A 27,979-nucleotide genomic window follows, 5' to 3' on the forward strand; every position below is an offset into this window, starting at 1 on the left:
AGGGATTCTCCCTGGGCCAGGGGGAATTTTTTTTCTCTCCATGGAGAGATGACGGCATTGGGAAAGCATGAGGGAACTTCATACCAACAGTTAAAGCACTCAATTAGGTTGAGAGCATCTCCTTCACTTCCCACATGAATGCTCTATAACTGCACTATGCAGCATCCCAGGGCAAGTCTCCTTTCTCTGTGTTCTCATCCAGCAGTATTGTGAAACAGATGAAAAACCTCCTGATGCAAACCCTAGAGAAATACTTTGTATTATTCTGTGAGAGTGCTTGAATCTGGGTCTGAGAGATCCCTTGTGTCTTCAGTACCAAGCAACTGTCAGTCTTTCCCTCTTGCCAAATGAATATTTAAATAAGTATAAAAAATAGAGCAGCTCCACTAGGAGAGATGAAGAGGCAGTGATATCTGCTGCCTTTATTGAAGCTTTGTGGGGACGTTTATTGTTAGTTTGCTGCTTGATGGTGTTACAAGATCCTGGCTGTTACAGGATGATGACATAGAACATTTGTTAGGAGAGCCTTTTGAATCTAATTTTTTTTCTATCTGTAAGATTGCAACTTTTGGAGATGGATCTTGCTATGATGATTAGCCTTGTTCTTGGCTACAAATGTTTGGTCTACAAGGGTCAATGAGCACTCCGGTACAGTATCTGTATGACCACTTTCCTGAAGAAGCAAAGCTCCTTTCTGTACTACACGCAGAAGAAAAGTATTCAGTGACACCTAAGATGATAATTCTGATGAGGGTTCAGGAAATACCTTCCCCAGTCACCGCTTCAAATGGACCCAACTCAATGTGCTGGAGACTGAAGCCAGACTTGCAGCCTTCAGGTCTGTTGTGTTGCTTTTCTGTAGTACACACACAATTCAAACAGAGTTTGAGCCCCACAGCAAGACTCACCTCTTCTCCCATGCTTCTTGTGGGCTGCAGTAGCATGAGAAGGATAAGTGTTGCAGGAGGGGAAAAAGTTCATTGTGTATCCTTGCATAATTAGCTCCAAGTTTGGCACTGATGATGCTACCTCGTCACATATAAATTATTTTAAATTTTTGTTTGAGACCCCAGGTCTGGACACCATTTTAATGCATTTTGAATCAGAGTAAGTAAGGATTTAATTCTCAATGTTAAGTTCTGCAGCAAAATCTGAGTTGATAGGAAGGTCAACTAGCATGACTCACTGAATGGCCAGAACTCGGCATTAATGCATAGGCAACCTACTTCTCCCTTATAATTTTAGTATATTTGCATTCAATTATTTTGCCTCCAGAGAGCTGTCTGCCCTCAAAAATGAATAGCTGATTTTAAATATTTCCAAACATGTGGTTTATCTTTTTAACATGTTTTGGCAATCCATGCCTCTAGACTGCTGTCCCAGCCATCCATTCTCAGCACTGCCCAGGTAGTCATCTAGACCAAGGATCTCTCAAAATGGCTTTATTTTATTCCAACAAAAAGTTCCAGAAACACCAAAATGCCCTAGCGCCTTCTCCCTGCTTCCTTTACAGGAGCCTGTTCCTGTCCTTTGTCCTTTCTCTCTCTGTGCTGGATCCTTACATACAGTTTCTTAACTGGCAATCACAGTTCTCAGTAACCTCTAGTAACATGTCTGTTCCCTTAGCATGGCTTAGGGGAACCACCTGCTTTTTTGTCTTGCCAGTTATAAAATTATCTCTAGGTATTCTTAAGTTACTCTTTCTATTTAAACTGACTTGGTGAGTTGCCGTTTCATCTTGAGCTAGCTGTGCTGACAAGCCGTGTTTTTCCGGGACTCATTTCACTTGTCCACAGTGAACTATGGACTCACAGTCAACAAAGACTTTTGGGCTCTTCAGTTCCCTAATTTTCAAAGCCTCCCACAGAAAGCGGGTGAGGGGAACCTTAGCATAAGTATGTCCAGAAGGCAGGACATTTTGTTTCACTGGTTTTCATGCCAGTGGAAGGAGGCAAATGCACAGTGCGGTACGGCAAGAGCTGGAGCTTCCAGAAACAGAGAGTAAATGTTCAGCACTAAACTACCATTTAGCGTAGTATCATCATTTAGTGTAGTATCATCTTCTTACAGCACTGTCAAACCAGTATAGACACGATTGTTGAATCTAATAGGAAACAGTAGACTAACTTGCTTTGCAATTTAGAAAACTGATACGGTGGGTAAACTCATGTCCTGCAGTAGTGTTGCATACACAATAAGACAGCCCCTTATTTTTACCATTACAGACCTTGGAAAACACCACATTCCAAGGCACTTTCAAGAAGACTCTTAAACCTTCTGGACCCCCACAGCCATCCTGCTAAGGCTTATCCCAGAGAGGAACGACACATTATGGAAGAGAGTTTTGAAATAGCAGAAAAGATGTAAAATCCTGTAAGTGGGAAATAATACAAAGATTAAAATGAAAAAGAAAAAAAGAAAAATAATGGGAAAAAATTGTAGAGGAGAGATTGTTTATTTCAATAATCTGTTGTTTTATATCTGCCCTCTCTATTAGCCTAGCAATAAAATGTTGATGTCCATGCCCTGTTTTTGGGGCTGACTCTGTAGAGCAGTGGCACCATGGGGCACAAGGTGTTGTGCTGGTCCGTGGCTTTAAGGCTCCTGGCTTCCCATTGGAGCATAGGGCTCCAAAACCACTGGGCATTTGGTTTACCCTTGCATCACACTCAGGGCACATCATGGAGGAATCTGCTTCCTTCACAGTTGTGGATACAGGTGTTTTATCTCTAGCACGGTTCCCTGGTGACACAGGGAGCTGTCACCAGGAAGGCAGGTGGCACCCTGGTCTGGCCTGATTTATCTCCCTACTGCAGCCCTCCCTGGCATTTGCTCAGGTTCAGTATTCAGCACAGTCCTTCACCCTTTTCTGAGGTTACAGTGCATTTGTGGGAAAGCATTTTGTGCTTTCACAAAGATAGCTGAAGGTGTTAATGTCAAACATCTCTCTCTCAGCAGTTGGTATGTTTGATGGCTTTGCTGGGCTGTTTACTGGTCTTAAACCATGAATGATTTTGTAGACACATAGTGCTGTGACACGTGACAGTTCTCTTGCGTATGTGATGTGAATTTCACATAAGAAAATACTACAAACTCAGTCAAGCTGTTCAGTCCTTGTCAGTATATTGATTTAAGTGAATATTTAAAAATCCCAGAAGACAGTTACATGGTTCCAAAGGGACTCTTAGAACTGATGTTAAAGAACAGGGAAGAAGCACAACATAAGAAGGGAGTCTGAAACATAACAATCCTATAGCAATCTCTTCTAGCCCTGCTGCAGGGTTGTCCATTAAATTTGGGCTATGTCATTATATCTAATATCATCCTCCATAGCCTTGAATTTTCATTTGATTGTGATGTACATATAATGTAGTTCTGGCCCATACACCAAAAAAAACCAGAATTGGTAAAAGACTTTGAGCTATCACTTCTACACTTACATTCTTTGTCTTTTAAATAACTACTAAACATCATATTTATTTAAAAGCCAGGCATGGCATATGTATATACCAAATTATACACCAAATTGTCTATCTGTGTATATATATGTGCAAAATAACCAGTCTGGATGTTACAGAGGCTTTTTTATCCTTGTAATGAGAAATAAGGGACACGGCTACATAAAGCACTGTAAGTTTTCCTTGTGAATTACAGCAACGAAAGGGAGTCCCAGCACATGCATAACTGAGTTGATCACATGTCATTTCTAGGGCAAGCTGAGGAGAAGGAGCGGGGACAGATGTACGATATGATTGAGATGTTTGTCATCAAGTAAAAGCTAAGAGGTCTGTCAGTTTAGGCTTAGTCCTCTGGGGTTTCTTCCATAACCAAGCAGAGGCTGCCTGGGACTACATTTAAGAGAAATAACTTAAAAAGCTATGAGGTTCTACATTAAAACCAGTGGGGATAAACTGCCTTCAGATAAAACCCAGGTTATATTGAATAAGTTTACAGCATACATTGCCTTCACCCTGGGCTCCCATCCAGAATTCCGCTTCTTTTCCACCAGTTGGAGCCACATTTTATTTATATGGTCCCTTTAAATGAGAGAGACCTGTTGTGTAAGTTTTCTGCAATTTCCTCACTTTCTCCAAAGTTCTCAGTCCAGGGCAATTTTGACACTTTCATTTCATGGATAGTCTCAACTTTGTTCTCCGAGGGGATTTTGACAGGACACAAATCCAAGGAACGGTCTCTGAGTGCAGCCTGCTTCTTACGAAAGGACTGCTGGAAAACTTCACTTTACAACTCCTGCTCTTGTTCTGCTGCTGTGAGGATGCTGAATCCCAAAATGTTGTTTTGCTTAGGGGCACTGCTGTAGCACCAGGCAGCTTTGTATAATGAATCTCAATACTTAAACACAATGAAGCATAGATAGACAGTCACATCAGAGGGGAGCTTTGCAGTTATGTACCGAAATCTCTGCTTCCTGACTGAGGGGAAGCAAAGGCAGTACTACAGAACCCCGGGGAAAGCTAGTATCTTTCTTGGCATAAAACACAGGAATAAGGACACCACTTGTAATTTAATTTCTTGCTCGACTGAATCACTTATTGCACTTCCTTGTATTTTGGTATTTGTATACATTATTTATATCCAGTTAGGATGCCACAAAAGTACACCAACTCAATAGTGAGTGATACAAACAATTGCGTCTGGAATAAGCAAGTACTGTTTATCTGCTTAGCGCCATAATCTCACATTGTTTTGGTTAGAATTGTCGCTGTGAGAAAAATAAGGAAGAAAGCTTCACCTTTTAAGAGTGTCATATAAATAAATAGGTGCATCCAGGTAAGCACCTAAACTCCTGGATATTTCTCTGTATTACATATAGAAGTCAGAATCCAACTCTCATAAGCACATAATTAGGAAAAAAATGCCCCCCCACTATGTTTGGGGTGATGCTCTGAAAAATAATTTTAAAATGTGTAACAGCCATTTATTTATTTAAATCAGCTTTTTAAAATGGAAATTAAATAAAGAGCTAAAGTTCAAGTCTCCTAGAGGCTACTCCTTCCTATCCTCAAAGGTGTGATGTTTTAGCCTATGCCTCAGTTGTTCACCTCCCCAAACAGAACTGTGACATTTCACAATCACATGATAATTCACATACAAATACTTGCTAGAATAAACACTCAGGATATTCTCCAAGTGTTTATTTTGCAAGGGTCTCTGAGCCACCTACAGATTTCATACATCTTTCACCTAATTTAGACGGGAACAAAAATTAGGGTACTGAAGGATATCATGCGGATCTCTGATATCCTTCATATAAGGACAAGGCTATGAAACAGCACAAGTATCCATATAAAGTTAATACTGGAACTTGTTATTTACCTCAAATTAAGGTGTCTTAAAAATATTTTTGTTTCATCCCATCAATTCAGTGCAAATTACAGATGTGAAATGCAGAACTGCTGCTGATTTATTTAATCCTTTTCTATGCCTAGGGACACCTAAGAGGCACATAAGAGTCCATGAAGAGGATAGCACTCTTGGATGTTTCCTCTTTCACTGATGTGAAAGGCATTTTGCATTCTGGCTTGTCCACCAAGCTTATCCCTGCTTGTGATGAGCACTCTCCTTTGCTCAGGGATGCTTCACAAAACAAAACACTACAAGACAAACCGCAGAGGCTGTGATCACATTCTGACAGAGTATTTGATTTTTAGCAAGACTCTGTAATTCATAAGTGAATCACATACCTCCAGAAAGAGAAGATGGTCTATCTCTGTTAAGGGAATGCAGGCATGAATGATTTTCCACCCTCTTAGAAATTAAGTCAGGGTTTTATCCTGGTTATACAGTGTTAAACTCAGTCCTGTATTACTCTATCTTTCATTAGAAAAATATCTGCAAAGCTCTTGGTGGATGACAGTAGCACACACGTTTTATTTTCTGTGGGAAGAGGCGCACACATTGCTCTCTCAGTCGGTCAGTAATGTGTTTCGAAACAAATTTGTTAGGATGATGCCTGCCATCACCAAGGCACAAAGATCTGACCATCCTGACTTAAACCATCACTGTAATTTGAGAATGCTCCTCACACCTCTTCCCTATCCTAAGGAAGGATTTGGCAAAATTTCTCACCAGCTTACCTAATAGCTCAGGTTAGCTCCCCCCCCCCCCCGCCCTCCCATTTGCTCTCAGAGCTGGGAGTATTTTTGACATTGGGAATTTTACTAAGCTTTGGAAACAAAAGTCTCATAGCTTCAGTTTGCATGTGTCTCAACAGCATGAACCACTGCCTGACTGCACTAGCCTTTGTGAGACTACAACCCGCACACCTTTGTGCCTGACAGTCAGCAGCCGGGACAGGACACAGCACGCTAGCCAGGCACTTGAAGAAGCTTATTTTTTGTAAAATACCTGCAAATTCAGACACATTCATTTACAAATACCTCTATATGGATATGATGGATATGGCAAAGCAGAGCCTAAGTTCTGATGCACTACTCAGTCCAAAATCTGGATGTAGTTTTTGCTAAATATCTGTCCCATAGATATGTGTAATGGATCAACTTGCTTTCTTATATTTTTGTCCTTGGTGATTTAAGAGTTTATAAAGGTAACACCAAGGAATTTCAAAATCTCCATCTTTGCTTTCTACTTGACTTTGATTCTAATTTTTTTTTTAGTTAGTTATGGTTTGATGCTTTTCTCATCTGTCTTCTGATACTGTTTTTCATCTGCCCCAAACACACTGAGAACCATTCACATGAAGAATAGAGATCTGATCACACTGACCTCTGTTCTCCCGATTCTCTGTGTCCCAAGGACTCTGAATGGGCAAATTCATCACTGCCAGATCTTTTTTTAGGGTTTCAAGACCAAGGTGTGAGTATCTGCAGAACAGACTCCACACAGAAGACATGCACTGTCACAGAGTCACTAATAAACATGGCCAGCATCAGAAGTTATGTTCTCTGCTATGCCAAAGGACTCTAAGAAACCACTTTAAGTGTGGGTTGAAAAGTATATGGTATCGATAGAACATCTGCCTCCACATTAAAGTTGTTAAAGACTATTTAATTTTGAAAGAACAAGCCAGCTAATTCTTCAGAGCATATATGTGCTCTGGCATTCAGCCTCCCACACCTGACAAGCATAGGTTAACAGTCATTATCACTGTAAACAGCAAACAATTGTGAAGCCTTGAAGTAATCACACAAGTTGTCAGTTTAAAGCCCACTTGAAAACTAGAAGCCCCAGGTTTTTTGTTATTGCATTATAGACAATTTACCATTTATAGCTTACCACTTCAGTTTCTCTCTTCTTAAATTGTTTCCTCCTCTCTGCTCTGTGGTTCTTCTTTTGAGGTGTGCAAGACATGGCTTTCTTCCACCCTGTAAAATTAACCTTGCAGAGAGGAAAAAAGAAAAGAAAACTTGAGCCAGATCTCAAGGTCAGACACAATAATGTCAGCACCATAGAAGGTGTCCCTGATCCCCCTGGCTTGGGGAACAGGAGTGAGAGTTGTCCATTTCAGCAGCAAATCATTATATTAGCTCAGCTGTTTTGAAGCACCACAGCCCAAGATGTCAAACCTGATCTTAAACTGTATCAAAACAAGAGCCCCTGACTTGATTCTAGCAAATCCTCACTAGTAGATGGTTTGCTGGTATTTGCAGTTCTAGTCTGATCAGCCCCAGAGAATCATAGGTTCAATTTAAATGACTATCTACAAGCCACCTTCTATTTAGTATATCCTCTTTCTCTTTACCCAACACTATTAATCCTTCCCCATCCTTAGTGTATTAAAGCCAGGAATGTTTGCTCTTTCTTACTTAAAGTTCTTGTTAGTCTTTCCTTCTACTCCAATGGAAATTTTTTTTATTATATTGTCTTTTGTCCATTTTTTTTCCTGGCACAAGATAAATCTTCAGATGGTTCAGTTTAGCCTGTTCTGGTTGGCTTGCTAGCTTTGCATTGCCAAAGAAAGAGTTGTCTGAAAATTGGGACTTACTCCACATTACTCATTTTTAACATTCCAAAGCCCTCCAAACAAACTAACTAATCAGACGGTCAGCAGAAACAGAACCAAGAAACAAAGAATCAAACAAAAAAAAAGCAAACCCACAGTCTGTGTAAAACCTCCACAGAGAGATTATCTACCTTGAACAGATTGACAAGGAGCTATGCTTGAAAGCATAGCCACAGCAGCACAGACAACTGCAAAAATGCCCAGTGAGCAGATGCGGCGTGTGGATGGCATTAACCCTGCTGAGCTGTGGGTTCTTGAGCCCCACGTGGCAGATTAATTCTGTGAGCACTTGTGTGCAAGCCAGTAGCTCCCCAAGGTCCTTGGGAGTTCGTGCATGCACAATGTGGGCTCATGGGGTGTAGTGGGAGGTTGTGTGGGTGTGTAGCAGGGGCTCACGTGTGTGTGCAGTGGCAGCTTGTGTGTCTGGGCAGTACAGGCTCCTGTGGAGTACAAAGTATGGCCCCAGGCATCTCTGTGCTCTGCAGTCAGTGAGCAGTTCTTCCTCCTTTATTTTCGCATATCCTTTGAAACATACGGTTATGTGCATTTCTTAATCCTTTGTGTTATATACACTATCTCAAAAATCTCTCCTGCCACCATCCCGGACAGCCAAGAGATTTGCTTGCTGCTGCTTTGGGCTATCATAGCCTGTAAGTCCACAAATGCTTTAAGCTGCCCTAAGCCAGAAGTGACACCCAAAGTCATCCTTCACCCCATGCCATTGCTTCACTTATCCAGGGACAAGAATCTGGACAGCCATGCTGTGAACTCCAACTGGGAATTGATAGGTTTTTTTGGTTTTTTTTTTCCCCTTTCTTTTTCTGGCATAGTTGTGACCCAGAGTAGTTGTCCCTGTCATTCTCTGCCAGTTGACTGAACAATTGCTCCAAGGGTTGTGCTGACGCACACAGGGGAGGGTGGAGCAGCAGAAGGGAGCAGCCAGGGAGCACTCCCACAGGCACACAGCTGGCTATTGCTGCCCTGGGTGTCCTGAAGCACACAAGACCTTTGCTCTGTCTTCACTATGCAACTCGGGACCCCTGGTGGCCTAGTGGTTAGCATGCAGGACTCTCACAGCTGCGACCCAGGTTCGATTCCTCAGTCCCCCCGGGGCAGATGGAGCCCGTTAGCCCTGTGAGGCCATCCATCTATGAGAAGGTCACTCTAAACAAACCTACGTCCTGAGGACCTCACTGCCATTGTCCAAGCTTGCTTGGCCCCGGCAGATGAAACTTAGGATTAAAGGGTGGGCTCAGTTCAGCGCGTGCTGTGTCTCACCTAAAAAATCCAATTGCGCAGGCTGGAAAGGTAAAAGACCTTTCCCAAAATCTTCGTTCGCGAAGATTGGCCATTAAAAAAACTATGCAACTCAGTGCCACATCTTTCCGGGCATCCTTCTGGGACTCTGGTCGCCCTGGTGACCTTGGCCCTTCTGTCCTCTTTGGCAGATGCTCACAACTTGACAGAGAGCATGTGCAGTTAAGTCCCTCCTGCTCCTCAGTCTTCCATGGATGATAATTATTGGCACGCCTCACTCTGCTGGGGAAGGGTGAATGACCCCATAACCTCCCTCCTACTTGTACTGTTCTTTGCTCCACAGCTCTTAATGATTTCTTTCTCTCCAAAACTTGCTACTATGCCATTGATTAGCGTAATTAATTTAAAACACAGAACAATTATTTCCAGCCATCACTTAGACTGGAATTGTACTGAAAACCTGCCCACCTTCCCAGCTTTTTCTATTGGCTTAGAAATCTCCTATCAGATCCTGGGTCATACAAAAGTTATTGAAAATTCAGCTCCTCATCCTACAGGAAAAGGACATGGCCTTGCTTCTTTTTATGTAGGTATCTTTTATCCAGCCATGACAACCGTACATAAAACCTGACCTTTCAAGGACACAAACCTCTGAAGAGACACAAACATCTGAAGAGACACAATCATGCTCCTGCCTAGGAAGATGCTCCAATTGGAGGGACAAGAGGGTTTGGGATGAGTTGAACACTTTGCTGATCTGGTTCTACAGATGAAGTGTTCTTACCTCCCCAATTACCTGGCAGACCAGAAAGTCTGTGGTGTTGGTGAGCTGTCCCTTGGGAGTGCGGAGCCCAATCAACCTGAGTGCTGGAGTAGGAACTGCTCTTAAATGTGTGGCAATGTGTCAAGGGCACATGGTACAAGGCTTATCCTTTCCTATATTAAAGCTAGGGGTTATACATAAGTTCTTAAAAATGAGGAGTTGATGCAGGGTTATCACTCTAAGCATCAGCATTAGGCCATCATCACTTCTCTTGAATTTCTTCCCCACCTTATTTTCTTCCTAATGTTATTGATGGTCAGTTGTTTCATATGAAATGATATAAAATCTGGGGCTGTGCTATTCTGTATTTTTTTGACTGGGGGAATGTGAAAGATTTTCTTACAGCTTGGACATCTAGTGAGGAGGATCTCTGACCATGGCTTCAAGTAATAGGTAACACATCGCACTTCAGTTTTCTTGGACACCAGACAAAATCATTCAGTTTGCATACGTTTGAGTAGTCTGATTGAGCAGAAAGAGTAATTTCAGAGCAGAAGGTGAATGTTTCCAGTTTCACAGCTGTTCAGATATAAAACATTGCAGATGGCAATTTACACTCTTCTGACACAGATGTTTGCCTCGTGGGATGATTCATTTACACTTAAGAGAAAAAACAGTGGCAAAAGTGACTCTTCCCTCAGATCCTTTATATTCCTCACTGCAGATTTCAACAGTCCTGTTACCTACCCTGTTCTGAATGACTAGCTAGAAGCATTTTTCTGCTTCAAAGAACATAAAGTAAAGCAATTAATCCACTTCTTTCAGGAACTGCCTGCACTGCCACCCTGCTTCCTCTGCCAGACTCCCTGTTACTGCACCCAGGGGTTTGCTATAAAGCAATTCAGACACTTTCATGATGGTATGCCAGCTTCTCGTTCAAATGCACAGAAGATCCATCATGCCTCTGGGCTCAGGATACAAATAATCACTCAGCAGGAATTACCCTGGAGAAAACTGCCCCCAAAATGACTCATTAATCCTCATATTGTAAAGATGGGCAGGCTACCTAATTTTTTGATAACCAAAGAAATGTATGTGAAGTACCATCATTGCCTGTAGGGCTGGGAGGAGGAAGAGGGAATACATTGCCATAATTAAAAATAGAATAAAAAAAGAAAGGTGTGGAGATCTGGGCACTAATTTTAAATCATGGCTCTGCAGTATTAGCACACACTGCTAGTAAGACAAAGCCAGCCTACAAGAATACTTAAAGTTGAATGCTTCAAAAGTATTTATTATTATTTGTGCAATTGACAATGATTTGATAAGTGGAAAATAATTCACTGAAATACAATCCACTCATGCACTACATTTCCCATAATTATAACCTAAATTTCACTATAAATCCAAATCCAATTCTACTGAAGCATGAGCCTTGAGATTTAGAGCTGATTTCTGTAGTGTATATGCTGTGTTTCACCATGTGAAGATCACCCGTGACCAAAAGGCAGACCACTGTTTTGATGGAGCTTGGCAACATTTTGACAACAACAACCTCCTGCAGAATGCAAACCTGGCCAGGAATTTTGGGTTTGCACGCTCTATTACATGATTAGTGTAGTAACATGTTAGATTTTGGCTGAGGAGCGCAACTTCAGTCACAGTAAGAGAAGAGTATGTTGTATTTTGAACATGTTATGAAGCATTTTGAACTGCTTGAGGAAGTAGGCTTCTTTTGTCCTTTCATTTAGCAAGATTTCATAACAAGACCTACAAATGCCCAAAGCTTGGAGAGCAAAATGTTCTGAACTCACTCTGGGGACAGATATAAATACAAAGAAATACAAGGCAGGTGCAACTAGGTAAACAATAAGTGACAGCCAACTGCGGCAGCTGAGGGATGATGGTTGGCAAGGCCTGTTGACTCAGAAAGACACAAGTCCCAAGCAGTGCTTCGAAACAAAGGTCTTCCACCTTTTCCAGGGTTCCTGAGCAGGGCTCTCTGTGGCTGTGTGCCCTGTATTGTGCTTACAGCAGTGCATGTGTATGAAATACGTTTAGAACTGAAATACATTTCTCTCAGCTAATCAACTACATGTTGCTACTTGTTTTCTAAAATTTGCTCATGTGACTGAACTAAAAGCGCAGGAATTAGAAAGATCTTACTCTCTCAATTGATGAAGAAAACCGGAAATCTGTAGAAATTGCATATTCTGTTTAAGCTTAACAATCCCTGTAAATTTAATAGGGTGTAGGAGGGAGCATGGTAGCTAAGTTCCTAATCGTGATCACTTTTAAATTTACGAATCTCAGAAATCTCATTACACGTGATAAGGAATTTTATTCTATAGACTTCAAAGGGATTAGGTTTGCAAAACTGCTCAGCAGAATGTCTTATTTGTGTTTTATTCATAATAGTTTGGAAGTCATCTCAAGGCATCTACCGCTCCAAAATGGGTATGCATGTATTCTGTGTACATTACACTGTGCTCTCATGCTTTAGTATGTGGTGAGAGGAATGGCTTGTTTGGCTCATGAACAGCTGTACTGAGTATGTAGTACATGCACATACCATCCATGATTCTGTTGTTTTGAGGCAAACAGTAGTTTGGCAAGCATGCACTATGATTGTTTGATGGGAAGAAATGCTGAATTTTGATTTTCATTTTATTTGCAATACAATGACAATTTTTTTTGCAGAAATTCATCGATACATTCCATGTGCAAATTTACCTGAGATTTTTGTCAAAGCACACATGTGTGTGTGTGTATTATTTTTATTTATACTGGGGAAGACAAATGAGAATTTGCATTCACTTTATAGGGTAAGGAAGAGGAGAAAATGAAATGGAAATTGCCTTATATTAATGGTCAAAACTGCAATCTGTAATCCCGTATTGAATTACCATTGCAGATAGAGTGCTTAGGAGACTATTCATTTTGTGTCTACCTCAATAAGGCAAATGTTTCCCTTAAAAAAAAGGAAGCACAATAGTGAAATCACATATAATGAAAGCTAGTGACTATTCAGCTAGAGCTCCAAAAGTAAAAGAAAGGAAACATTTAGAAAAACAGATTAGGGAAATAAGAGACAAAGCAAAAAGTGACAGCTGAGCATATATTAAAAACTCCACCAACAAAAACTTTTGGTGGTGCTTTTGTAAATAAGATTTGAAAGACAGATGCTCCTTTTTCACCGTTTTGTCCTGTCTTAAGAACACCACGGGCGAAGTCCCTCTGACAGCTAGATGCACAGCAGCCCTTGCCATCTGGTATGTAAAGTGCATCAAGGCTCAGCAGAGGAAGCAGGAATGAACACCTTAAAAATTTATTTTAAACAATATTGTGCTGGAGTCAAGAAGAAATCTATGTGGAAGTTCAGGTGACAAGAGGAGAAAAGATGGCAAAGCCCTCAGATGTAGGTCAGGGACAGGCACCTATTGAGTGGTATAGCCACAATGTGTGCACATGTGTATAACCACTCACTGGGTGTCTTTTTCTTTTCAATCTTCAGGAAGAGACAGCCAGAGTTCTCGCCCACCAGCCAGTGTCCGTCGGCACATGTGCAGCTTTGAAAAATCCCACACTGCAGTGAATGTGTAAGAGAAGCTGCATGACAAAGAGTGGTTTTACCCCTTACTTTCTTTTTCTCATTGGTTTATCATGTCTAATGATGGGACAAATGTGGTGCATGCCATTAAAGATGGGAAATTTGCTTATGTCCTCTTGTTTCACACAATGCCTTAAATTGATTGTCCAGATGTGATGAAGAGGACAGTGAATATTTTTTTTGCAGGTTTTATTTTTTTCTCTAAAGCCTTCAATTTTATTTCTAAATGCCTACAACTTTGCAAATAAGTCCTCTTTTTTGTACTAATTTTATCTTCTTTTTCCATTTAGCCAATATTTTTTTCTTTTTTACAGTTTTGCATAGAGATGACACTATCCTGTGTGTTTTAAAGAACAATCTAGTGGCTATGTCATGGCGAGACACCTTTGCTGTGCACAACTTTTGCTAACAGTGCTTGTTAGTGAACTGCAGCTGCACAGCCAGCAGAGGGAACACAGAAAACATTTGTTTGGTGGGATTCTTAGGACAGGTGAAACATTAGCAGGCACATGTAAATAAAACCAGCAGGATTTGGCCTAGGAACAAACAGTATCTTAAAATAATAGCAGAGAATTTTTTTCTATTATAATTTCTGAAAGATGTTCAGATTCTGCATATTCTGTGTTCAGTGAACAATAGCAAAATTCAGGTCTTCAGAAGTAAAAAGTGCAAATACTGCCCTCTCTGAGCAAACACAAACAAGGTGGAGAAAACATGCTAACTGTTGCAGAAACTGAAAGGCTTTGCCTCATTTCTTCCAGATCTTTGCTCATTTCCATCTGATAAACTGCAAATATAAAACAGTCCTGCTCCCTGCCCCGGGGAAGGTCGTGCAGTGACTAACTGGAAAGCTGCCTGTGATCCACTGACACAGCATTTTGAGCAGTGATGTCTCGCTACAGAGATGCTGTTCCCCTGCTCTAATCAGTGCAAAGCATTCTAGCTCTGTGTATGTCCCAGTTTATGCAATTTGAGCACAGGTAGCAATGACGTTAATTGAATCAAATCTACCCCTCTGATTTGCAGATCAGAAGAAATCCATAGAATGCATCATACATTCGGAGCAGTAGTGATGGCTTTTACAGGGCTTGTGTAGCAACCAGATTTGGCACCCTGAAAGGCAAATTGTACACAGGCAGTGTAAGGAATGGTACAAACATTTTGATACTAACTTCTGGTCAAAAAAATATGCCCTTCTTTTCTGAACTGGAACAAGTGCTGCAGATTCCCAGGGCACAGATCGTCAATCGTCTGTCTGGAAACTCAAACGGGAGTCCAACACAGACATACTATTAGGAGGCAAAGGCGAATGCAACAACAAATTCTATTCAAAAAAGCATGGGCACAAGCTGTGAAACTCTTGAGCACAGGGAAGGCTGAACTTCCTGCTTTTTGCATGACAACGCTTGGGATTTTTTTTCAGTTTGGAAAAAAAAATCCTCATCCACATGAGCTCCTGAGAAACATCTCTGGTGGGACTCCAACCAGTTAATGGAACTTCAAATGCCTGTGGCAGCTGCCCAGATAAAAAAGGCTTTAAGAAGCAGTGGAGCTTTTCAGACCTGCTGAGCATGAAGCTATTTTGGTTTGTCTGCCCATCCCTGCCCCTCAGGCTTCCTTCTCCCTCCAACGAGGGCTAATGCATTCAGAGGCCGGGCAGTGTTGCACTGTGTCCTGGGGAAGAGCATGTCCTCCATCTGCAACTGACCGCCCAAGATCCCTGTGTCCACAAATGTCAGTTTGAGCAGTAGATGTGTGTCCATCATATCACCAGCTGCCCAACACCACTGCCTGGTGTCATGCCTCAGTCTCATTCACCAGAATTGCTGCAGTTTGCAAGTCCAGGTTTTTCTGGGAAAGCCCCGCTTCACTACCACAATATGCTAGAAATCACCATGGGTGCTATGGTTTCCCTCACCTTCCAGTTACAAGCAAATAGATGTAGAGTCTTGAAACTGTCTTGTGTTTTGATGAACACAATACTTAGCATCAGGGTTTTTTTCACTAATGTTAATCTCCATTCTCTGTATAATTCTGCAGATGATTAGAAATGCAGAATCATGAACATACAGAATAATAAAATTTTATTATCATACTTAAAAACACCAGAAACATCACCTCTGAGTTTCAGGGCTCTTTTCTTCTGAAGCTGCACATTCGTTACCATGGAAACTTTCAGATACACCCAAAACCACCACAGGTTTCACAGGCTGCTCTATCTACTGCAGAATATTAGGGAGAGCTGTACATTACAAATCAGGGCCTCATGACTAAGCTTCCTGTGGCAACAGGGTTAAGTTTGAACTTAATGCTGGCATGTTAAGGCAAGTCTGATGTCTTTGAGCACTGTTCAAATTGTTGGGAGTTTATTTTATTCTCAAGTATACCAGAGAATCTGACAAGTTCTAGTGGGAGAAAGACCTCATTGACCGCTACCTCTGCAAGAATTGCACACATTTTGGCAGTAAATATCCAGGGCAACTGGCTTATCTGTTCACTACGAATTTATTCCTGCTGTGATACAGCTATTGACTAGAAAACATTCTGGATGTTCAGCATAAATTGTCCCTTTTGTAGCTTCATCTAGAGGTCTCAGTTGTGCGTCTATATACCACGTGAAGTACCTCTCAGCCTCAGTGCTAATGAGATGTTTGAGAAAAACCTGAATCTATTTGGCAATTTTAGTTTTATCTCATGCACTCTTTTCTCTGTCCCCAATGCTTTTTGTTGCGGTTCAGTATACAGCTTTCAGCTTGTCAATATCTTTCTGGTAAAAAACATGGTGCCCCAAATAATTTTCTATCAGAACCACAGAGGATTACAGAAAGCAAGGAAAAACCTCCAACTGTCTTAATTGCTATTAAACTGCATTCATAGGAAAGACCTCCTGTACCACAATGTGGTGCTTTTGAGTGGGAAACACAGAATCCATGGGCAATTTTTGCGGTTTTATTATGTTCAAAGTTCATTAATTTGTATTTCTTATTCAGCAGCAGCTCCATGGCATTTCTTTTGATGTAATGTTTTCTGAAGGTTTTTGAGCTTCACAGCCTCCCAGTCCTACATACTATTTTGCCTTCCTTGCACCCACCCACACTCTTTCTAAATGAATTTAATTCTTGCATTTTCTTCATATTTTCCTAAGCTTTCCAGGTCCCTTTGCACAAAACATTGTACTTTTCAATTTTCAGGTTCTATTAACTGTGGTCCTTTTTGAGCCTGTCTGAATAAATGCTTCAGTTCAGGCATTATCACTGGCTGCACTGTCATATACATTTATCTGAATGTGCAGCATGAGACATCTTCAGATAACACAAATGTGCTTCTTCATTAATAACAGATACTCTCTAATGATTTATACCATTCTTTTTCCATGCACTGACTTTATTATCCTTAAAAAAATTACAAAAATTTTTTCAGTAGGATGAATTAATTCTGAATATTTGGTGAGGTTTATTTATTAAATACAACAAAATAAACAGATTAAAAAGCTATTCACTAATAAGAGCACTTTTCAATTTCACTTTGATCTGCAGGTTTCCCATCTTTATTTCCTGAACACAGGATGAATTTTCTTGCTGTTCATGACAAATTGTTTATTATCCTGAACTTTGTATTATCTATTAGATTAAGTTGTTTTCTCAAAGCAACACATTAGTAGTTATTTGATAATTTTTTCAAAATACCTAATGAACACACATGGGAATCAAATTTTTTTCACCAGTAATTAGAAAGATGACTGAAATGTGGCATAGCTTCTATATTTTACATGAGACTAAAAATTTATAGTAGTAATTATAATTAGTAGTCAGACCTTCATACACATTATCAGTGTAATATTCTCACACCTTTATTGAGCTGGGTAAGTAAGGTCTGTGATACATGCTGAAGTTTTAGGCATTCAACTACCTTGAACTTCAACTACACTACCATCTCTCACCATCCCCCTGCTCCCTGAATTCATAGTTGTATAAAAGTGCCACATTACAGATTGTATAATATTAACATTTCAATTTAAAAAAAGAAAAAAAAAACAGTTACCAATAGGGTCAATGTATATTAGGTAGCCTATATGTAACTCAGATAAAATACTATTTAACTTTTGCATTGGAGTAACCAATGAAAGAAATTAATACATTAGATTTACTTGACATAAGCCAATGGCAAGACAGAGAGTTGGAAAGGCAGCTCTGGGCTTGTGCTTGCTCACAACATCCCTAAGTATCATCAGGTTCTTCCCCAGCAAGACAGTATGATGGTGTTATGTTTTCCTATGTTTTGTGTAGCAGTTTCCATCATACATTTAAAACAGCACTGTAATTTGCACGGAATATTCTGTCCCATGCCCAAGGCAATTTTGTCCACAACAACAAAAAAAAAGTGAGTGGAGCAACAAGGAAAAGTTAGTTCAGTAACTTAAACTTCCAGAAACGCAAGTAGGATGTTAAACTTTGTTCTAATTATACAGCACCAGAGAAAGCATTGGAATTCTGCTGTGAGAACTGTTCTAAGTTCCTCTTATCACCAAGATAGAGGTTATAGTGTAAAAGGACTAAGGCTGAACTTGGTTTGTGATTCTTGTTTTTTTTCGTTCAAGTGTTAATATCAGGTAAAAATCCTGAGCATACGTGAGATAGAGACTGTGGTCAATGATGGCTCCCTCGCTCATGGGAGAGGGCAGAGAAGTTTTACTAACCCAGGTGTAAGAGATGAATCCCTAGAAGCAATGCTCCAGGAGTTAGGCTTGCAGGAACACGTTAACCAGCGTGGTTTGCTCTGCTAATGAGTGGCAGGACTGGCTGTGGCAGTTCTGAGATGAGGGGCTGTTCAGTACAGGAGATATCACCACCCTGGATTAAAATCAGCTCTCTCCTTTAATCAAATTTCATGCCCCAGTGGCCTTACTGAAATGGAGACAATAATAGAAGAGACCTTGGTGATACAAGCTAAGCACCTACAGTGTGCTGCAGTGCAGGTACTAGCCTTAAATTTTAAGCTTGTTAGCTTGAGTCCCGGGAACGGTGAGGTGGCAGCGGAACAGAGCTTTGCTCAGGCTCATTACCACTTCTTACATGACTGCTGGGTTGGAGAAAGCTTGTAGTTGGCTAAATGCCTTTCTGTGGGCAGGGCAGAAATTCCTCCACTGGTTTCCCTAGGATGGCATCCATCAGCAACTGCCATGTGGGATGCGAAAGGTTTTGTCCAATGCACAGTTTTGAACAGGGCATTTCCTTTTGCTCTGCATCCCTGCTGCCTCCAAAGGCTGGCCATCTCTGTGTCAGTGCTTGGAATCAGCCCTACACACTCTGCATTCTGGAGCCAGCTGTCAGGTGTCTGTAACTGTGCCCCACTCTGTGAAGGTGGGAGCAGTTTTTGACTGGGCAGTACCTGACACTGACCTTGTCTGGTTGCTGATAGGATTTCTTTTGGACTCAGTTTTTGCTGACAAAGTTGATAGGCTCTTTTTGGTTTCCATTTTATGTTCATTACTAAGATTTTGTCTTCACAGAAGAGACTGCCAGGTTATCTCAATGCTTCCTAGTAGCTGTGGCATTTCAGTTACTATAGTGACTACAAGGAGGTAGGCTGGGACAAAGCATCAGTCTGACAAAGAAAGAAAGGTAATATTTATAATTTCTCCTATATCCTTTTCCTCTGGTTAATTGCCATTGCCGCTTTTAAAAAAAAACAGCCTTAAATGATAAATCTGTGTTCTGAATCTTGTCTAGCACCGCCAGGCCTGGCCCAAATGACTGTATCTCTCATCTCAGCAAGCTTGAGATCCTCCCTCAGGTCATGACCATTTGGAGAAGATAACAGACCACCATTCTAAAGGGATGAAACAGGGGATGAACTCTAACAGATCAAGGAATGTCCCTTGCTGTTTTAACTGGAAGGGCTCTTTCTCAAGGACTTTGCCTAACTGCATCTGAAGCCATTTCCCAGCTTGTGGGTTCCTGAAACTAACTTCATCATAGTACATATCACTCTGTTAAACCATTTCATGTGGTATCAGTTAGGGATTGTTATGCATAAAATGATCAAGACAAAAAAAAGACAACATTTCAGGCATACAGAACTCAAAGTTGATTTAATTCTCTGTGCTTTGGATCTCAGGCTGTAACTTTGCTGGTGAAAGGATCAGAGAGTTGCACAAACTAATTTCCCTTAGACCACTGGGACAATAATTTTTCACCTCAGAAGCATTCAGCCTCTAAGATATAAAGAAACCTTTGCTATTCAAAGTCTAAAGTAAGGCATCTTCAGGATCCTGCAGTATGGAGAGAAACCACCTGTTGTGGCATGCTCAGACTTGATATTGCTTCAAGGAAGCCAACAGGGTCAGTTCCTCCAGGCACTGGCAGGAGCAGGATTCTGGTCTTGGCCTGAAAATGGACTTAAGTCTGGGGAACTCCTTGTCACAAGGAAGAGCCAGATTTTGAGCATCTGGAGATACTTAACAATGAACAGTGAGATATCTAACGAGCTATATGCATGTCCTACCACTGGGCAGGATTATTTTGAACCAGAGTCTCAGATTTGGATGCACCAGTTCTTTTAAAAACCTTCAGCTAGTAACTATTAAGGTCTGAAGTTATTTTCTGTCTTGTTTAGTAATTAATAATCATCTGAAAGTACCAGAAAATGACTGCCCCATAGTCATGCAGAGAGTATGTTATAAAGATCAATGCATGTATTAAAAACAACACTTTGAATTACCAAAAATAACAACAGATCTTCTCATAGAACTAATAAAAATTCATACAAGAAATATACTTACTTCCATTCCTCTGAAAACCAAAACCCACAGATAAAACTGTGAAAAATGAGAAAAAGCAACTAAATGTATGTCCTTGCCTATAAAGCAAAAACAAGCCCATCTTATGTGTTTATAGGATATCCATGAATCTGTCTCAACATTTAGGCTAGATGTGAGGATTTGAAGAAATAGTAGTTGGAGTGTTACACTGGGTATAGGCAAGTACATACCTAAAGATTCCTTAAGACTCCAGGGGGTTCACATCCAGGCAGTAAGTGGGAAGTCTAAATCCTATGGGAAATTGTATACAGTACAGAGAAAGTTAGGAAAGACAAATAAATACATGAAAGAAATGAAATGGGTAACCACCCTATTGATAAAAGAAAGAAACCGCCAGTTATTCCCACCTTGTCGCTGTGCAATTGAACATCAGGTTTTCAACACCCCAACTGTAATTCAGCTTGGCGCACTCTCTTGCCTTTGTGGGGAAAACCATCCCTTCTTCTATCATGCCAGGCAAATTATTTTGATCTTCACCTCCTTCCATGGATAATTCCTTCAAAAGAGAAGACGACAATAACTTGGTGACCATGCCTCCCACATGCAGTCAGGATTCTCATCATCACAAGTGAAGCGATTCCTTGTCTTGCTGAGAGTCAGTTCAGGTCTGGGCTTTTGCAGACCCATATTTGCTTATGCCTAAAGGTCAATTAATGCCAATCAAGATGACTGGTCTTTATTCCAGCATAACAAGTGGGTTTTTTGCATGTCAATTACGAATTTTGCCTGAATGTGCTAATCTTGGTGTAACCCCCTACCAGCCATCCAGCAAGACAGAGCCCAGGTACTTCTATGACAGTCTTGTGACTCCATCTCAAATGACTCATTAACAGTCATTGTGCACGGACATAGCAAGGAGAGCAAGTTGAGGGAAAGAGCTGGAACAAGAGTCTGAGGAGAACAGTAACAGAAAAGAGATTTCCCAGTGGATATTGTCCAATGGATCCCACAGAGAACCACTGCAGCTCTAAAGCTCTTTGTCACAAGTTATGAACAGTAAGTTCTGGCAAGTAGAGGCAAGGTGCATCGGCAGCAGCAGCTTTCCTCATAGAGCAGTTTGGTTGGTAACAGACAAATCCTGATGAAATGGTTTGTTCACGATTGGGTATTGCAGTCCTAGCACCATGGTTGTCGATTTGAGCTCAATTAAGTTCATTACGGAGAGTGCTACGGAAGAAGGAAGTCAGAAGAGCAGAATTTGAGAGTGAGAGAGAGGGAAACGAAATAAACAGGAGCATGATCCTAAGACAGAGGTAGTGAGTTCCTTAAAATAGCAGTGCTTGTCTTTGATGTAAAATACAAAATCTTGGGAACAAAACGAGTTAGAGACTAAACAGATGGTGTGAGGAGGGATTCAAAAGTGAGATGATGCACCAGAACTAGATATGAAGAAATAAATTATGTAGAAGTGGACTTAGCATAAAAGGCAGCAGATAATCGTATTTTTTTCAGAAAAGCCCTCTGCAGTATTTGTAAGCTACAGCATCAGCAAAATACAACATGAGAGCACTTAACTTATTTTCCTCTCTACAAGAAAAGACTTGTTTTGAAGTTAAAGCAGACAAAATGTGTTTCTGTATGAACAGTTTGAAGATCTTAGCATGTTAAAATATTATTTTAAAAATCTTTCACACCCAACAGTTACATTCATTTGCTTATCTGTATACCACTTCAAAAAAAAAAAGTCATACCACAGCTCATTTTGATCAAAACAGGAATGCTTCTAAACCTTCATTCTTATCTTTTCATTGATCAGAATTTTCATTCTTCAGCTGGGAACTTGTTTTTTTTACTTTCTATGCTAAAGGTCTAAATCCAAACAGCTCCAGATCCTACCCACTACATGCTTTGGGGAGTTACAAATTTTTTATATTGGCCTTTTCTAGTGCTTCAGTTCCCACAGAGGTGATGAGTGCAGTGTTTAGAGTCTGGAGCTGGAGATGAACTTCCCAGCTTGGATCCATCTCAAAAGCTTTTTTCTTTTTTCTCCAGGAATATTTACAGCTTAGCAGAAAAGTGACACATTGTCATGTACATTTCTTTTCTTTTTTTGACAGATTTACAACACTATCTGTGACAAAGTCAGTCACTATTTTTTTTTAAATAAAATTCAACTGGCAATTATTTACTCCCTGAAAAAAGAGAACTGCAAGAGTCTGAGCAAGGAAAAGCAAAATACTTTGAACGATACTGCAATACAGTAAGGCAAGCGATCTCGCCTCATGTGTGTAGTAGCAGGAGATGAGGCTGCTCCCACCTAGTTTACCACACATCTGCAGGGCAATCACAGGGTCTGAAATTTAATCCTCAGGGCTCCTGGTCACTGAGGAATGAAACCCTGAGTTAAGGCTGCTTTGAATAAATCATCTCAGAATTTCTGTCTCTAGTTTCCACACAGGTGATGTATATTATAATTTGTCAATGATCTCTACTGTCTGACCTGCAATAAAACAGTTGCTTGATCCTCTTAAGCAACACTCAGCTCCCTGTCCCACCAGCTGCTACTCTACTTTTTGTGTTGCTCCCTTCAAGGGCACAGGGAAATGCAAAAAAACCTACAGTTCCTCAGGGGCAGACATGACCCTCGGATCCTCACTCAGCCAAACTGCTAAGCACTTTGATGGGATCCAGTCTGTATGAGGAGTCAGAGGGTTTGACTCACCCTGGTCTTGTCACTGCTTGTTCCTCCACCCACACAAATCAATCGTTTTCAGTCCCAGCACTTTATCCTGATTTGTAGATAATAGTCACCTGGGAAGAAATGCATTTGCCTCCTACCTGATGGAGGCCCCAGAAGTCCTTCGTTTCTCTGATAGCTAAACTGTTCCTGAGTGCGAAAGGAGGAGAGGGAATAAAAAGGAAAGGAGGGGTTAGCGACAATTCCTCTCTCTACACAGTGTGCCAAAGGCTATAACTCTGTGTTGTTTTTCTTCCAACAGCTTAAAAATATTTCCTTTAAGCTGTAAATCAGGCTTAATTAAAGCTCTTCCTGTGACTTTTTTCCCATTTTTTTTCCTTCCCTCCCTGCAAGGTGGGATGAGCAAACCTAGATACAAAAATGATATAGCTTGAGTCCTCAAATCACAGTCGGCCCTCCTGAAGCCCTTCCCACAGGCTAGCCTTTCCAGGCTGGCTGTAAGATGGGTAACTATCAGGAAGGAATCACTTCTGGATGAAAATCAAAGTAATTGCTGTTGTTAAAAAACGTTGTTGTTTCCTTATGTAGTTTTTCTGGGAGGACACAAAGAACTGGAGGAGGGAGGCTTACTAATGAGGAAAAGCAATCAGTGTTTTTGTAGGCTTGTGTGTTATACTGCCTGTGTCTGCGTAATGTAAATGCAAATAAACCCATCTTTATTTTATTCATAGTTCTAATGGAAAGTCTGTGTCATGGTCTGAACCAGGTGGAAGACAAGATCCCAAAGGGGAACATACATGGCACAGACTCTCAGTGCATGTGAAGAACCAGGAGACAGGGTGCAATCAGACAGCAGTGATCAAACCCCTCACTAAAGACTACCACGGCCAAAGCCTGACTTTTACCGACATCAGCAGTAAGACTCTGTACAATGTGGTGGAGGAAGAAGATAGAGAGCCTGTTCGCCTCAACCAGGCCAGCAGCCCCTCCATGGTGGTGCATAGACGGGTGGCAACCACCCCACCTCTGCAGGCTACAGCGGAGGAGACCCAGCTCTTCTTGCCTGAGCAGTCCCCCAAGACCCTGCCCCTGCAGCCACAGTCCCTCATGGACCAGCTGCAAGGAGTGGTCAACAAGTTCACCACCGGCATCCCGGAGTTCAATGCTGCCATTCCCACTCCCGGCTCAGGGAACGGCGTGCGGTCCCCGTACCAGCCCTCGCCACCTCAGCAGTCACCCCTGCAGCCTTTCCAGGTGGCTGCCTTCAGTGAGGAGACCCTCTCTCCCCCAGCTGATGAAGCGGAGAGTGAGAAGGTAAAGCTCATTCAGGGATATGTGTATGAGAAAAACACAGAGGAGGAGGAGGACGAGGAGCCGGTGACCAGCAAACTGACTCTGGAAGACTCTCCGGCACTGACGCCCCCATCTCCTTTCCGGGATTCAGTGGTTTCAGGCAGCTCTGTGCCCAGCTCTCCTGTCTCGGAGTCGGTGCTCTGCACACCCCCAGATGTGACCTATGCCTCTGTCATCCTGAGGGATTATAAGCAAAGCTCGTCCACTCTGTAGATGCTGCAAGAGACAAGATGGGAAGGACTTTGGCAGCTGCCCATTGGGAGGATTTGAGGAGACAAGTCTCCCAGGGCTGTGGGGAGAGAGAGCAAAGAACAAAGTCACAAGTGACAGAGCAAAAATTTCTTCCTGCACTTAAATAACTAAAATGAAACAAACAGAAAATAAAAATCCATTCTGAGGGCTCAAGATTCTCTATCTGTTAAAAATAAAAATATTGTACTTTGGAAAATTGTTAGGAAACCATAACAAAGCACAAACCCAAGAGACAACTTCTATAGCAAAAAAATAAAGAATAAACACACAGGAAAAAAATATAATTACACTTAGTCACACCCTCTCTTGGCAATGCTTAAAAAGGACTCTGGGAAGTGTGACCTGGAGAAGTCATTAGCACACCTCATGACTGCTGTCTGTCTGCTACGGAAGCAAAACACCCAGGAGCTGGAAGGGTGGAGTGTGGTGAGGGGGAACGAAGCTACTTGTATATGAGACATATATGCAAAAATATTTTTTTCCTGGTTTCTACAGGTGGCATAACTGCGGAATGTGTTTGGGGGAGAGCATGTGAAAGCACATAGCTCTTACTGACTTTTGTCTGAACGATTTGTTCTTCATACTAGGCTGCTTTTCGGGGGATCTGGGCTTTTTTAACACTGATTGTGAACTGACTGAGAAACATGATCAAGACTCAAGAGGTTTCTGAAGAAAGCCCTCACTGTAGTACTTGTAATATGATAAGGACTTAGAAAAACTGCCCTTTTGTATAAGATTGCAAACCATGTGGCTAAACTGTTACACAATGTTTCCTGTAGCAGAACAATATTTATTGACTATCTTTTCATAAAATAACATATTTTGCCATGTCATTGCATCGTTCCTCTGTGTTACATTGGAATCAAATACATTGCAAAATAGCTGTATACTGAGAGCAACAACTGTTAATCTGAAAGAAAGGTAATTCCATACTGGGGGTTATGGAGCCAGCTCCCAGACAAGAGACTGGAGTGAGCGTATGTTTGTGTATCTGTATGCGTGTGTATGGTGCGTGTGAAGAGTAATGTCCAATAACTACCACTGGAAGATTGTCTTATATACTATGAATATTTTTATGTTACAATCATGTTTTTATATCTCATTGTTACAAATATTCAATAGATCTTTGGAGGTTTGTATGCTGTGCTAACACATTCTTTTTCCTCATATACAAGCTGAGACAGTTGTTACCCTTACACTAGGGTGCTTTGTTTTGCAGATATTTTATGAAGTAGACATATGGTATTAATAAACCAGTGCATTGAGATCTTGTTATTTTACATGTTTGCAGCAAGTGTGATTAACAAAAAAAAAAAAAAAAAAGGGAAGAAAATATAAAAATAAAAAAGAAAAAAAGTCTGGTTTAGAAATCCAGGTGAGACAGGAAAAGTAATTCAACTATTTCACTACTTCAGATAATTTAAAATAAAATCACATCGGAACAGGAAATTTCATCAGTGCTTAATGTGTGGATAAACTCCCAGGTTTTGTTATAGACAGTTCTTTTAAACTCTTTATGATGTTTAGTTGCATGTTCTTTCCATATGATTTCAATTCTTGTATTTAATATACAATACAGCATCTTAAAGATCACTTCTAGGCGGTTGTAGTTCTGTCATTTATTATTCCTCCTCCTCTAACTTTCATATGTTTCCTAGAGATGGGCCTAATCCAAAGCTCCCTAATGACAGGCATGATCAAAGTCCAGGTCTAATTGCTGTGGCTTTAACTTAATTATAATGATTATTACCCTATTTATAAATGCGCTTATTATACATATACAGGTCAGGATTTTAGATGCTATGATCTTTGCTTGTGCTGCTGAATTCAGCTGAGGATCTGTACCACAGTTCTACACTTATTTCCAAAAATATTTTAAAGGAATCTCTTCCCGAGATTAATATAGTTGCAAAACCTGATTTTAACCATGCTTTAACCACATGTGAGTACATTATCAGAGTTTTTTCTGAATTCAGCATAATTCTATTTCTTGTTTTTTACTTGAATTTTAAGAAGACCTGCTGCCAGTTATCAATTCTTCTCTGAAGATCCAAATCTCATAGTTTTGCCTTAGTTATGGAGTATTGGTATTGGAAGGTTTGGCTGGTGCTCAAAACCAGAGAGAGTCTTTTCTCCTCATCCTCTTTGCACAATGTTTGCTCCCTTCAATATGACTAGTGGCCAGTTACTATCTTCGACCTCATGTGGAAAGCATGAAATGACTTTGCCCAAAGACACAGTTCTGTCTTTGTCAGAATATTGATGTCTCTGTAATGAACTGAGGATGCCTGAGGGTTAGCTGGTTGAATTTTTTTTTCTGCTTGGGATTTTTAGGGGGGTATTTTTTGTTGCTTCTTTTTTTTTTTACGTGCTGATTACTTATTAAAACAGTGAAAAAAATGTCGTATTTTCTTTGCTGATCACCACACTGGCAATGGATTCTATCTTCTAATAATCGTAGTATAAGATCTGCTGTGCTGTTTTCAAAAACATGCACTGTCAGTAGCGCTGAGCTGATACCAGGAAGCCAGTCTTTGAAGAACTGAGATAAATAAGAAAAAGAAACATAACAGATCTGTATGGATGAGGAGATGGCAAGGGGGCAAAGTACAGTATTGTTTTCATATCTGTTTTGAACATATTAAGCACTGATTTTATTACTGCAATGTAATTATATCACAAGTAGGAGTTTTCTTGAAATTCAGTATATTAACTTTTAGTTTGTAATTGTTAAAACTGGTAACATACACATACGTAAATATATCTAAGATCAAGAACTCACCTTGTGTATGCAGTTGTATGAGCTATGAAGCTTTCTGTAAAAGTTCTTTCTTTTGGTCCGTCAAACGCTGGATGAAAATGCCTTTTTGTCAAAATGATCTTGAAAATGCTGTAAAATAAATATTTTCTATTTATTATTTAAAAATAGAATGCCAATTTTTTAATTTTTTGTTTCCTGAGTAAAAAATAGTCATATATAGTATTTAATTGTTCCAGGGCTTTTCAGCATCATGAATAAGAGATGGCGAGATACTCAAATAGAGGTGGGTATGGACTAGATTGTGACATGCAGGTGAGATAGTGGAGAGTTGGAGGATTTTTGTTTAGAAAACAAAGCCCAGCTTTTTGACTTCCTCATAACAATCAGTAGCACTTTAGGTATGCATTCAGACTGACAAGTTGTAGAAGAGGATTCGATGGGAAATGACAGGAAATTTTGCTTCCCAAGGACGTGGGGAAACACCAGCCTTTCTCTGGAGACAGTCTTTGAGATGTCTACTTCTCCCATCAGGGAAACTCAA

At 40.7% G+C, this 27,979-nt stretch overlaps 1 protein-coding gene across 6 annotated transcripts in view; it reads left to right on the forward strand.

Annotated features, from left to right (window-relative positions):
* GRM1 (glutamate metabotropic receptor 1) overlaps nucleotides 1–27,608 on the forward strand; it is a 186,027-nt gene extending 158,419 nt beyond the window's left edge. For 2 of the 6 annotated variants that reach the window (XM_027687524.1, XM_027687533.1), the window contains exon 9: nucleotides 23,804–27,608. In XM_027687524.1, coding sequence (XP_027543325.1) covers nucleotides 23,804–24,638 — 835 coding nt within the window. In that variant the 3' untranslated portion in view covers nucleotides 24,639–27,608. Of the gene's footprint in view, nucleotides 1–12,422; nucleotides 12,462–13,518; nucleotides 13,604–23,803 lie in introns of all 6 variants that reach the window. The other 4 variants (XM_027687559.1, XM_027687549.1, XM_027687569.1 and 1 more) reach the window with 4 other exon arrangements.
* The last annotated feature ends 371 nt before the right edge of the window (nucleotides 27,609–27,979 follow it).

The sequence above is a fragment of the Neopelma chrysocephalum genome, unplaced genomic scaffold (assembly GCF_003984885.1).
Source record: "Neopelma chrysocephalum unplaced genomic scaffold, ASM398488v2 Primary Assembly neopelma1_23, whole genome shotgun sequence".
Taxonomy (NCBI): domain Eukaryota; kingdom Metazoa; phylum Chordata; class Aves; order Passeriformes; family Pipridae; genus Neopelma; species Neopelma chrysocephalum.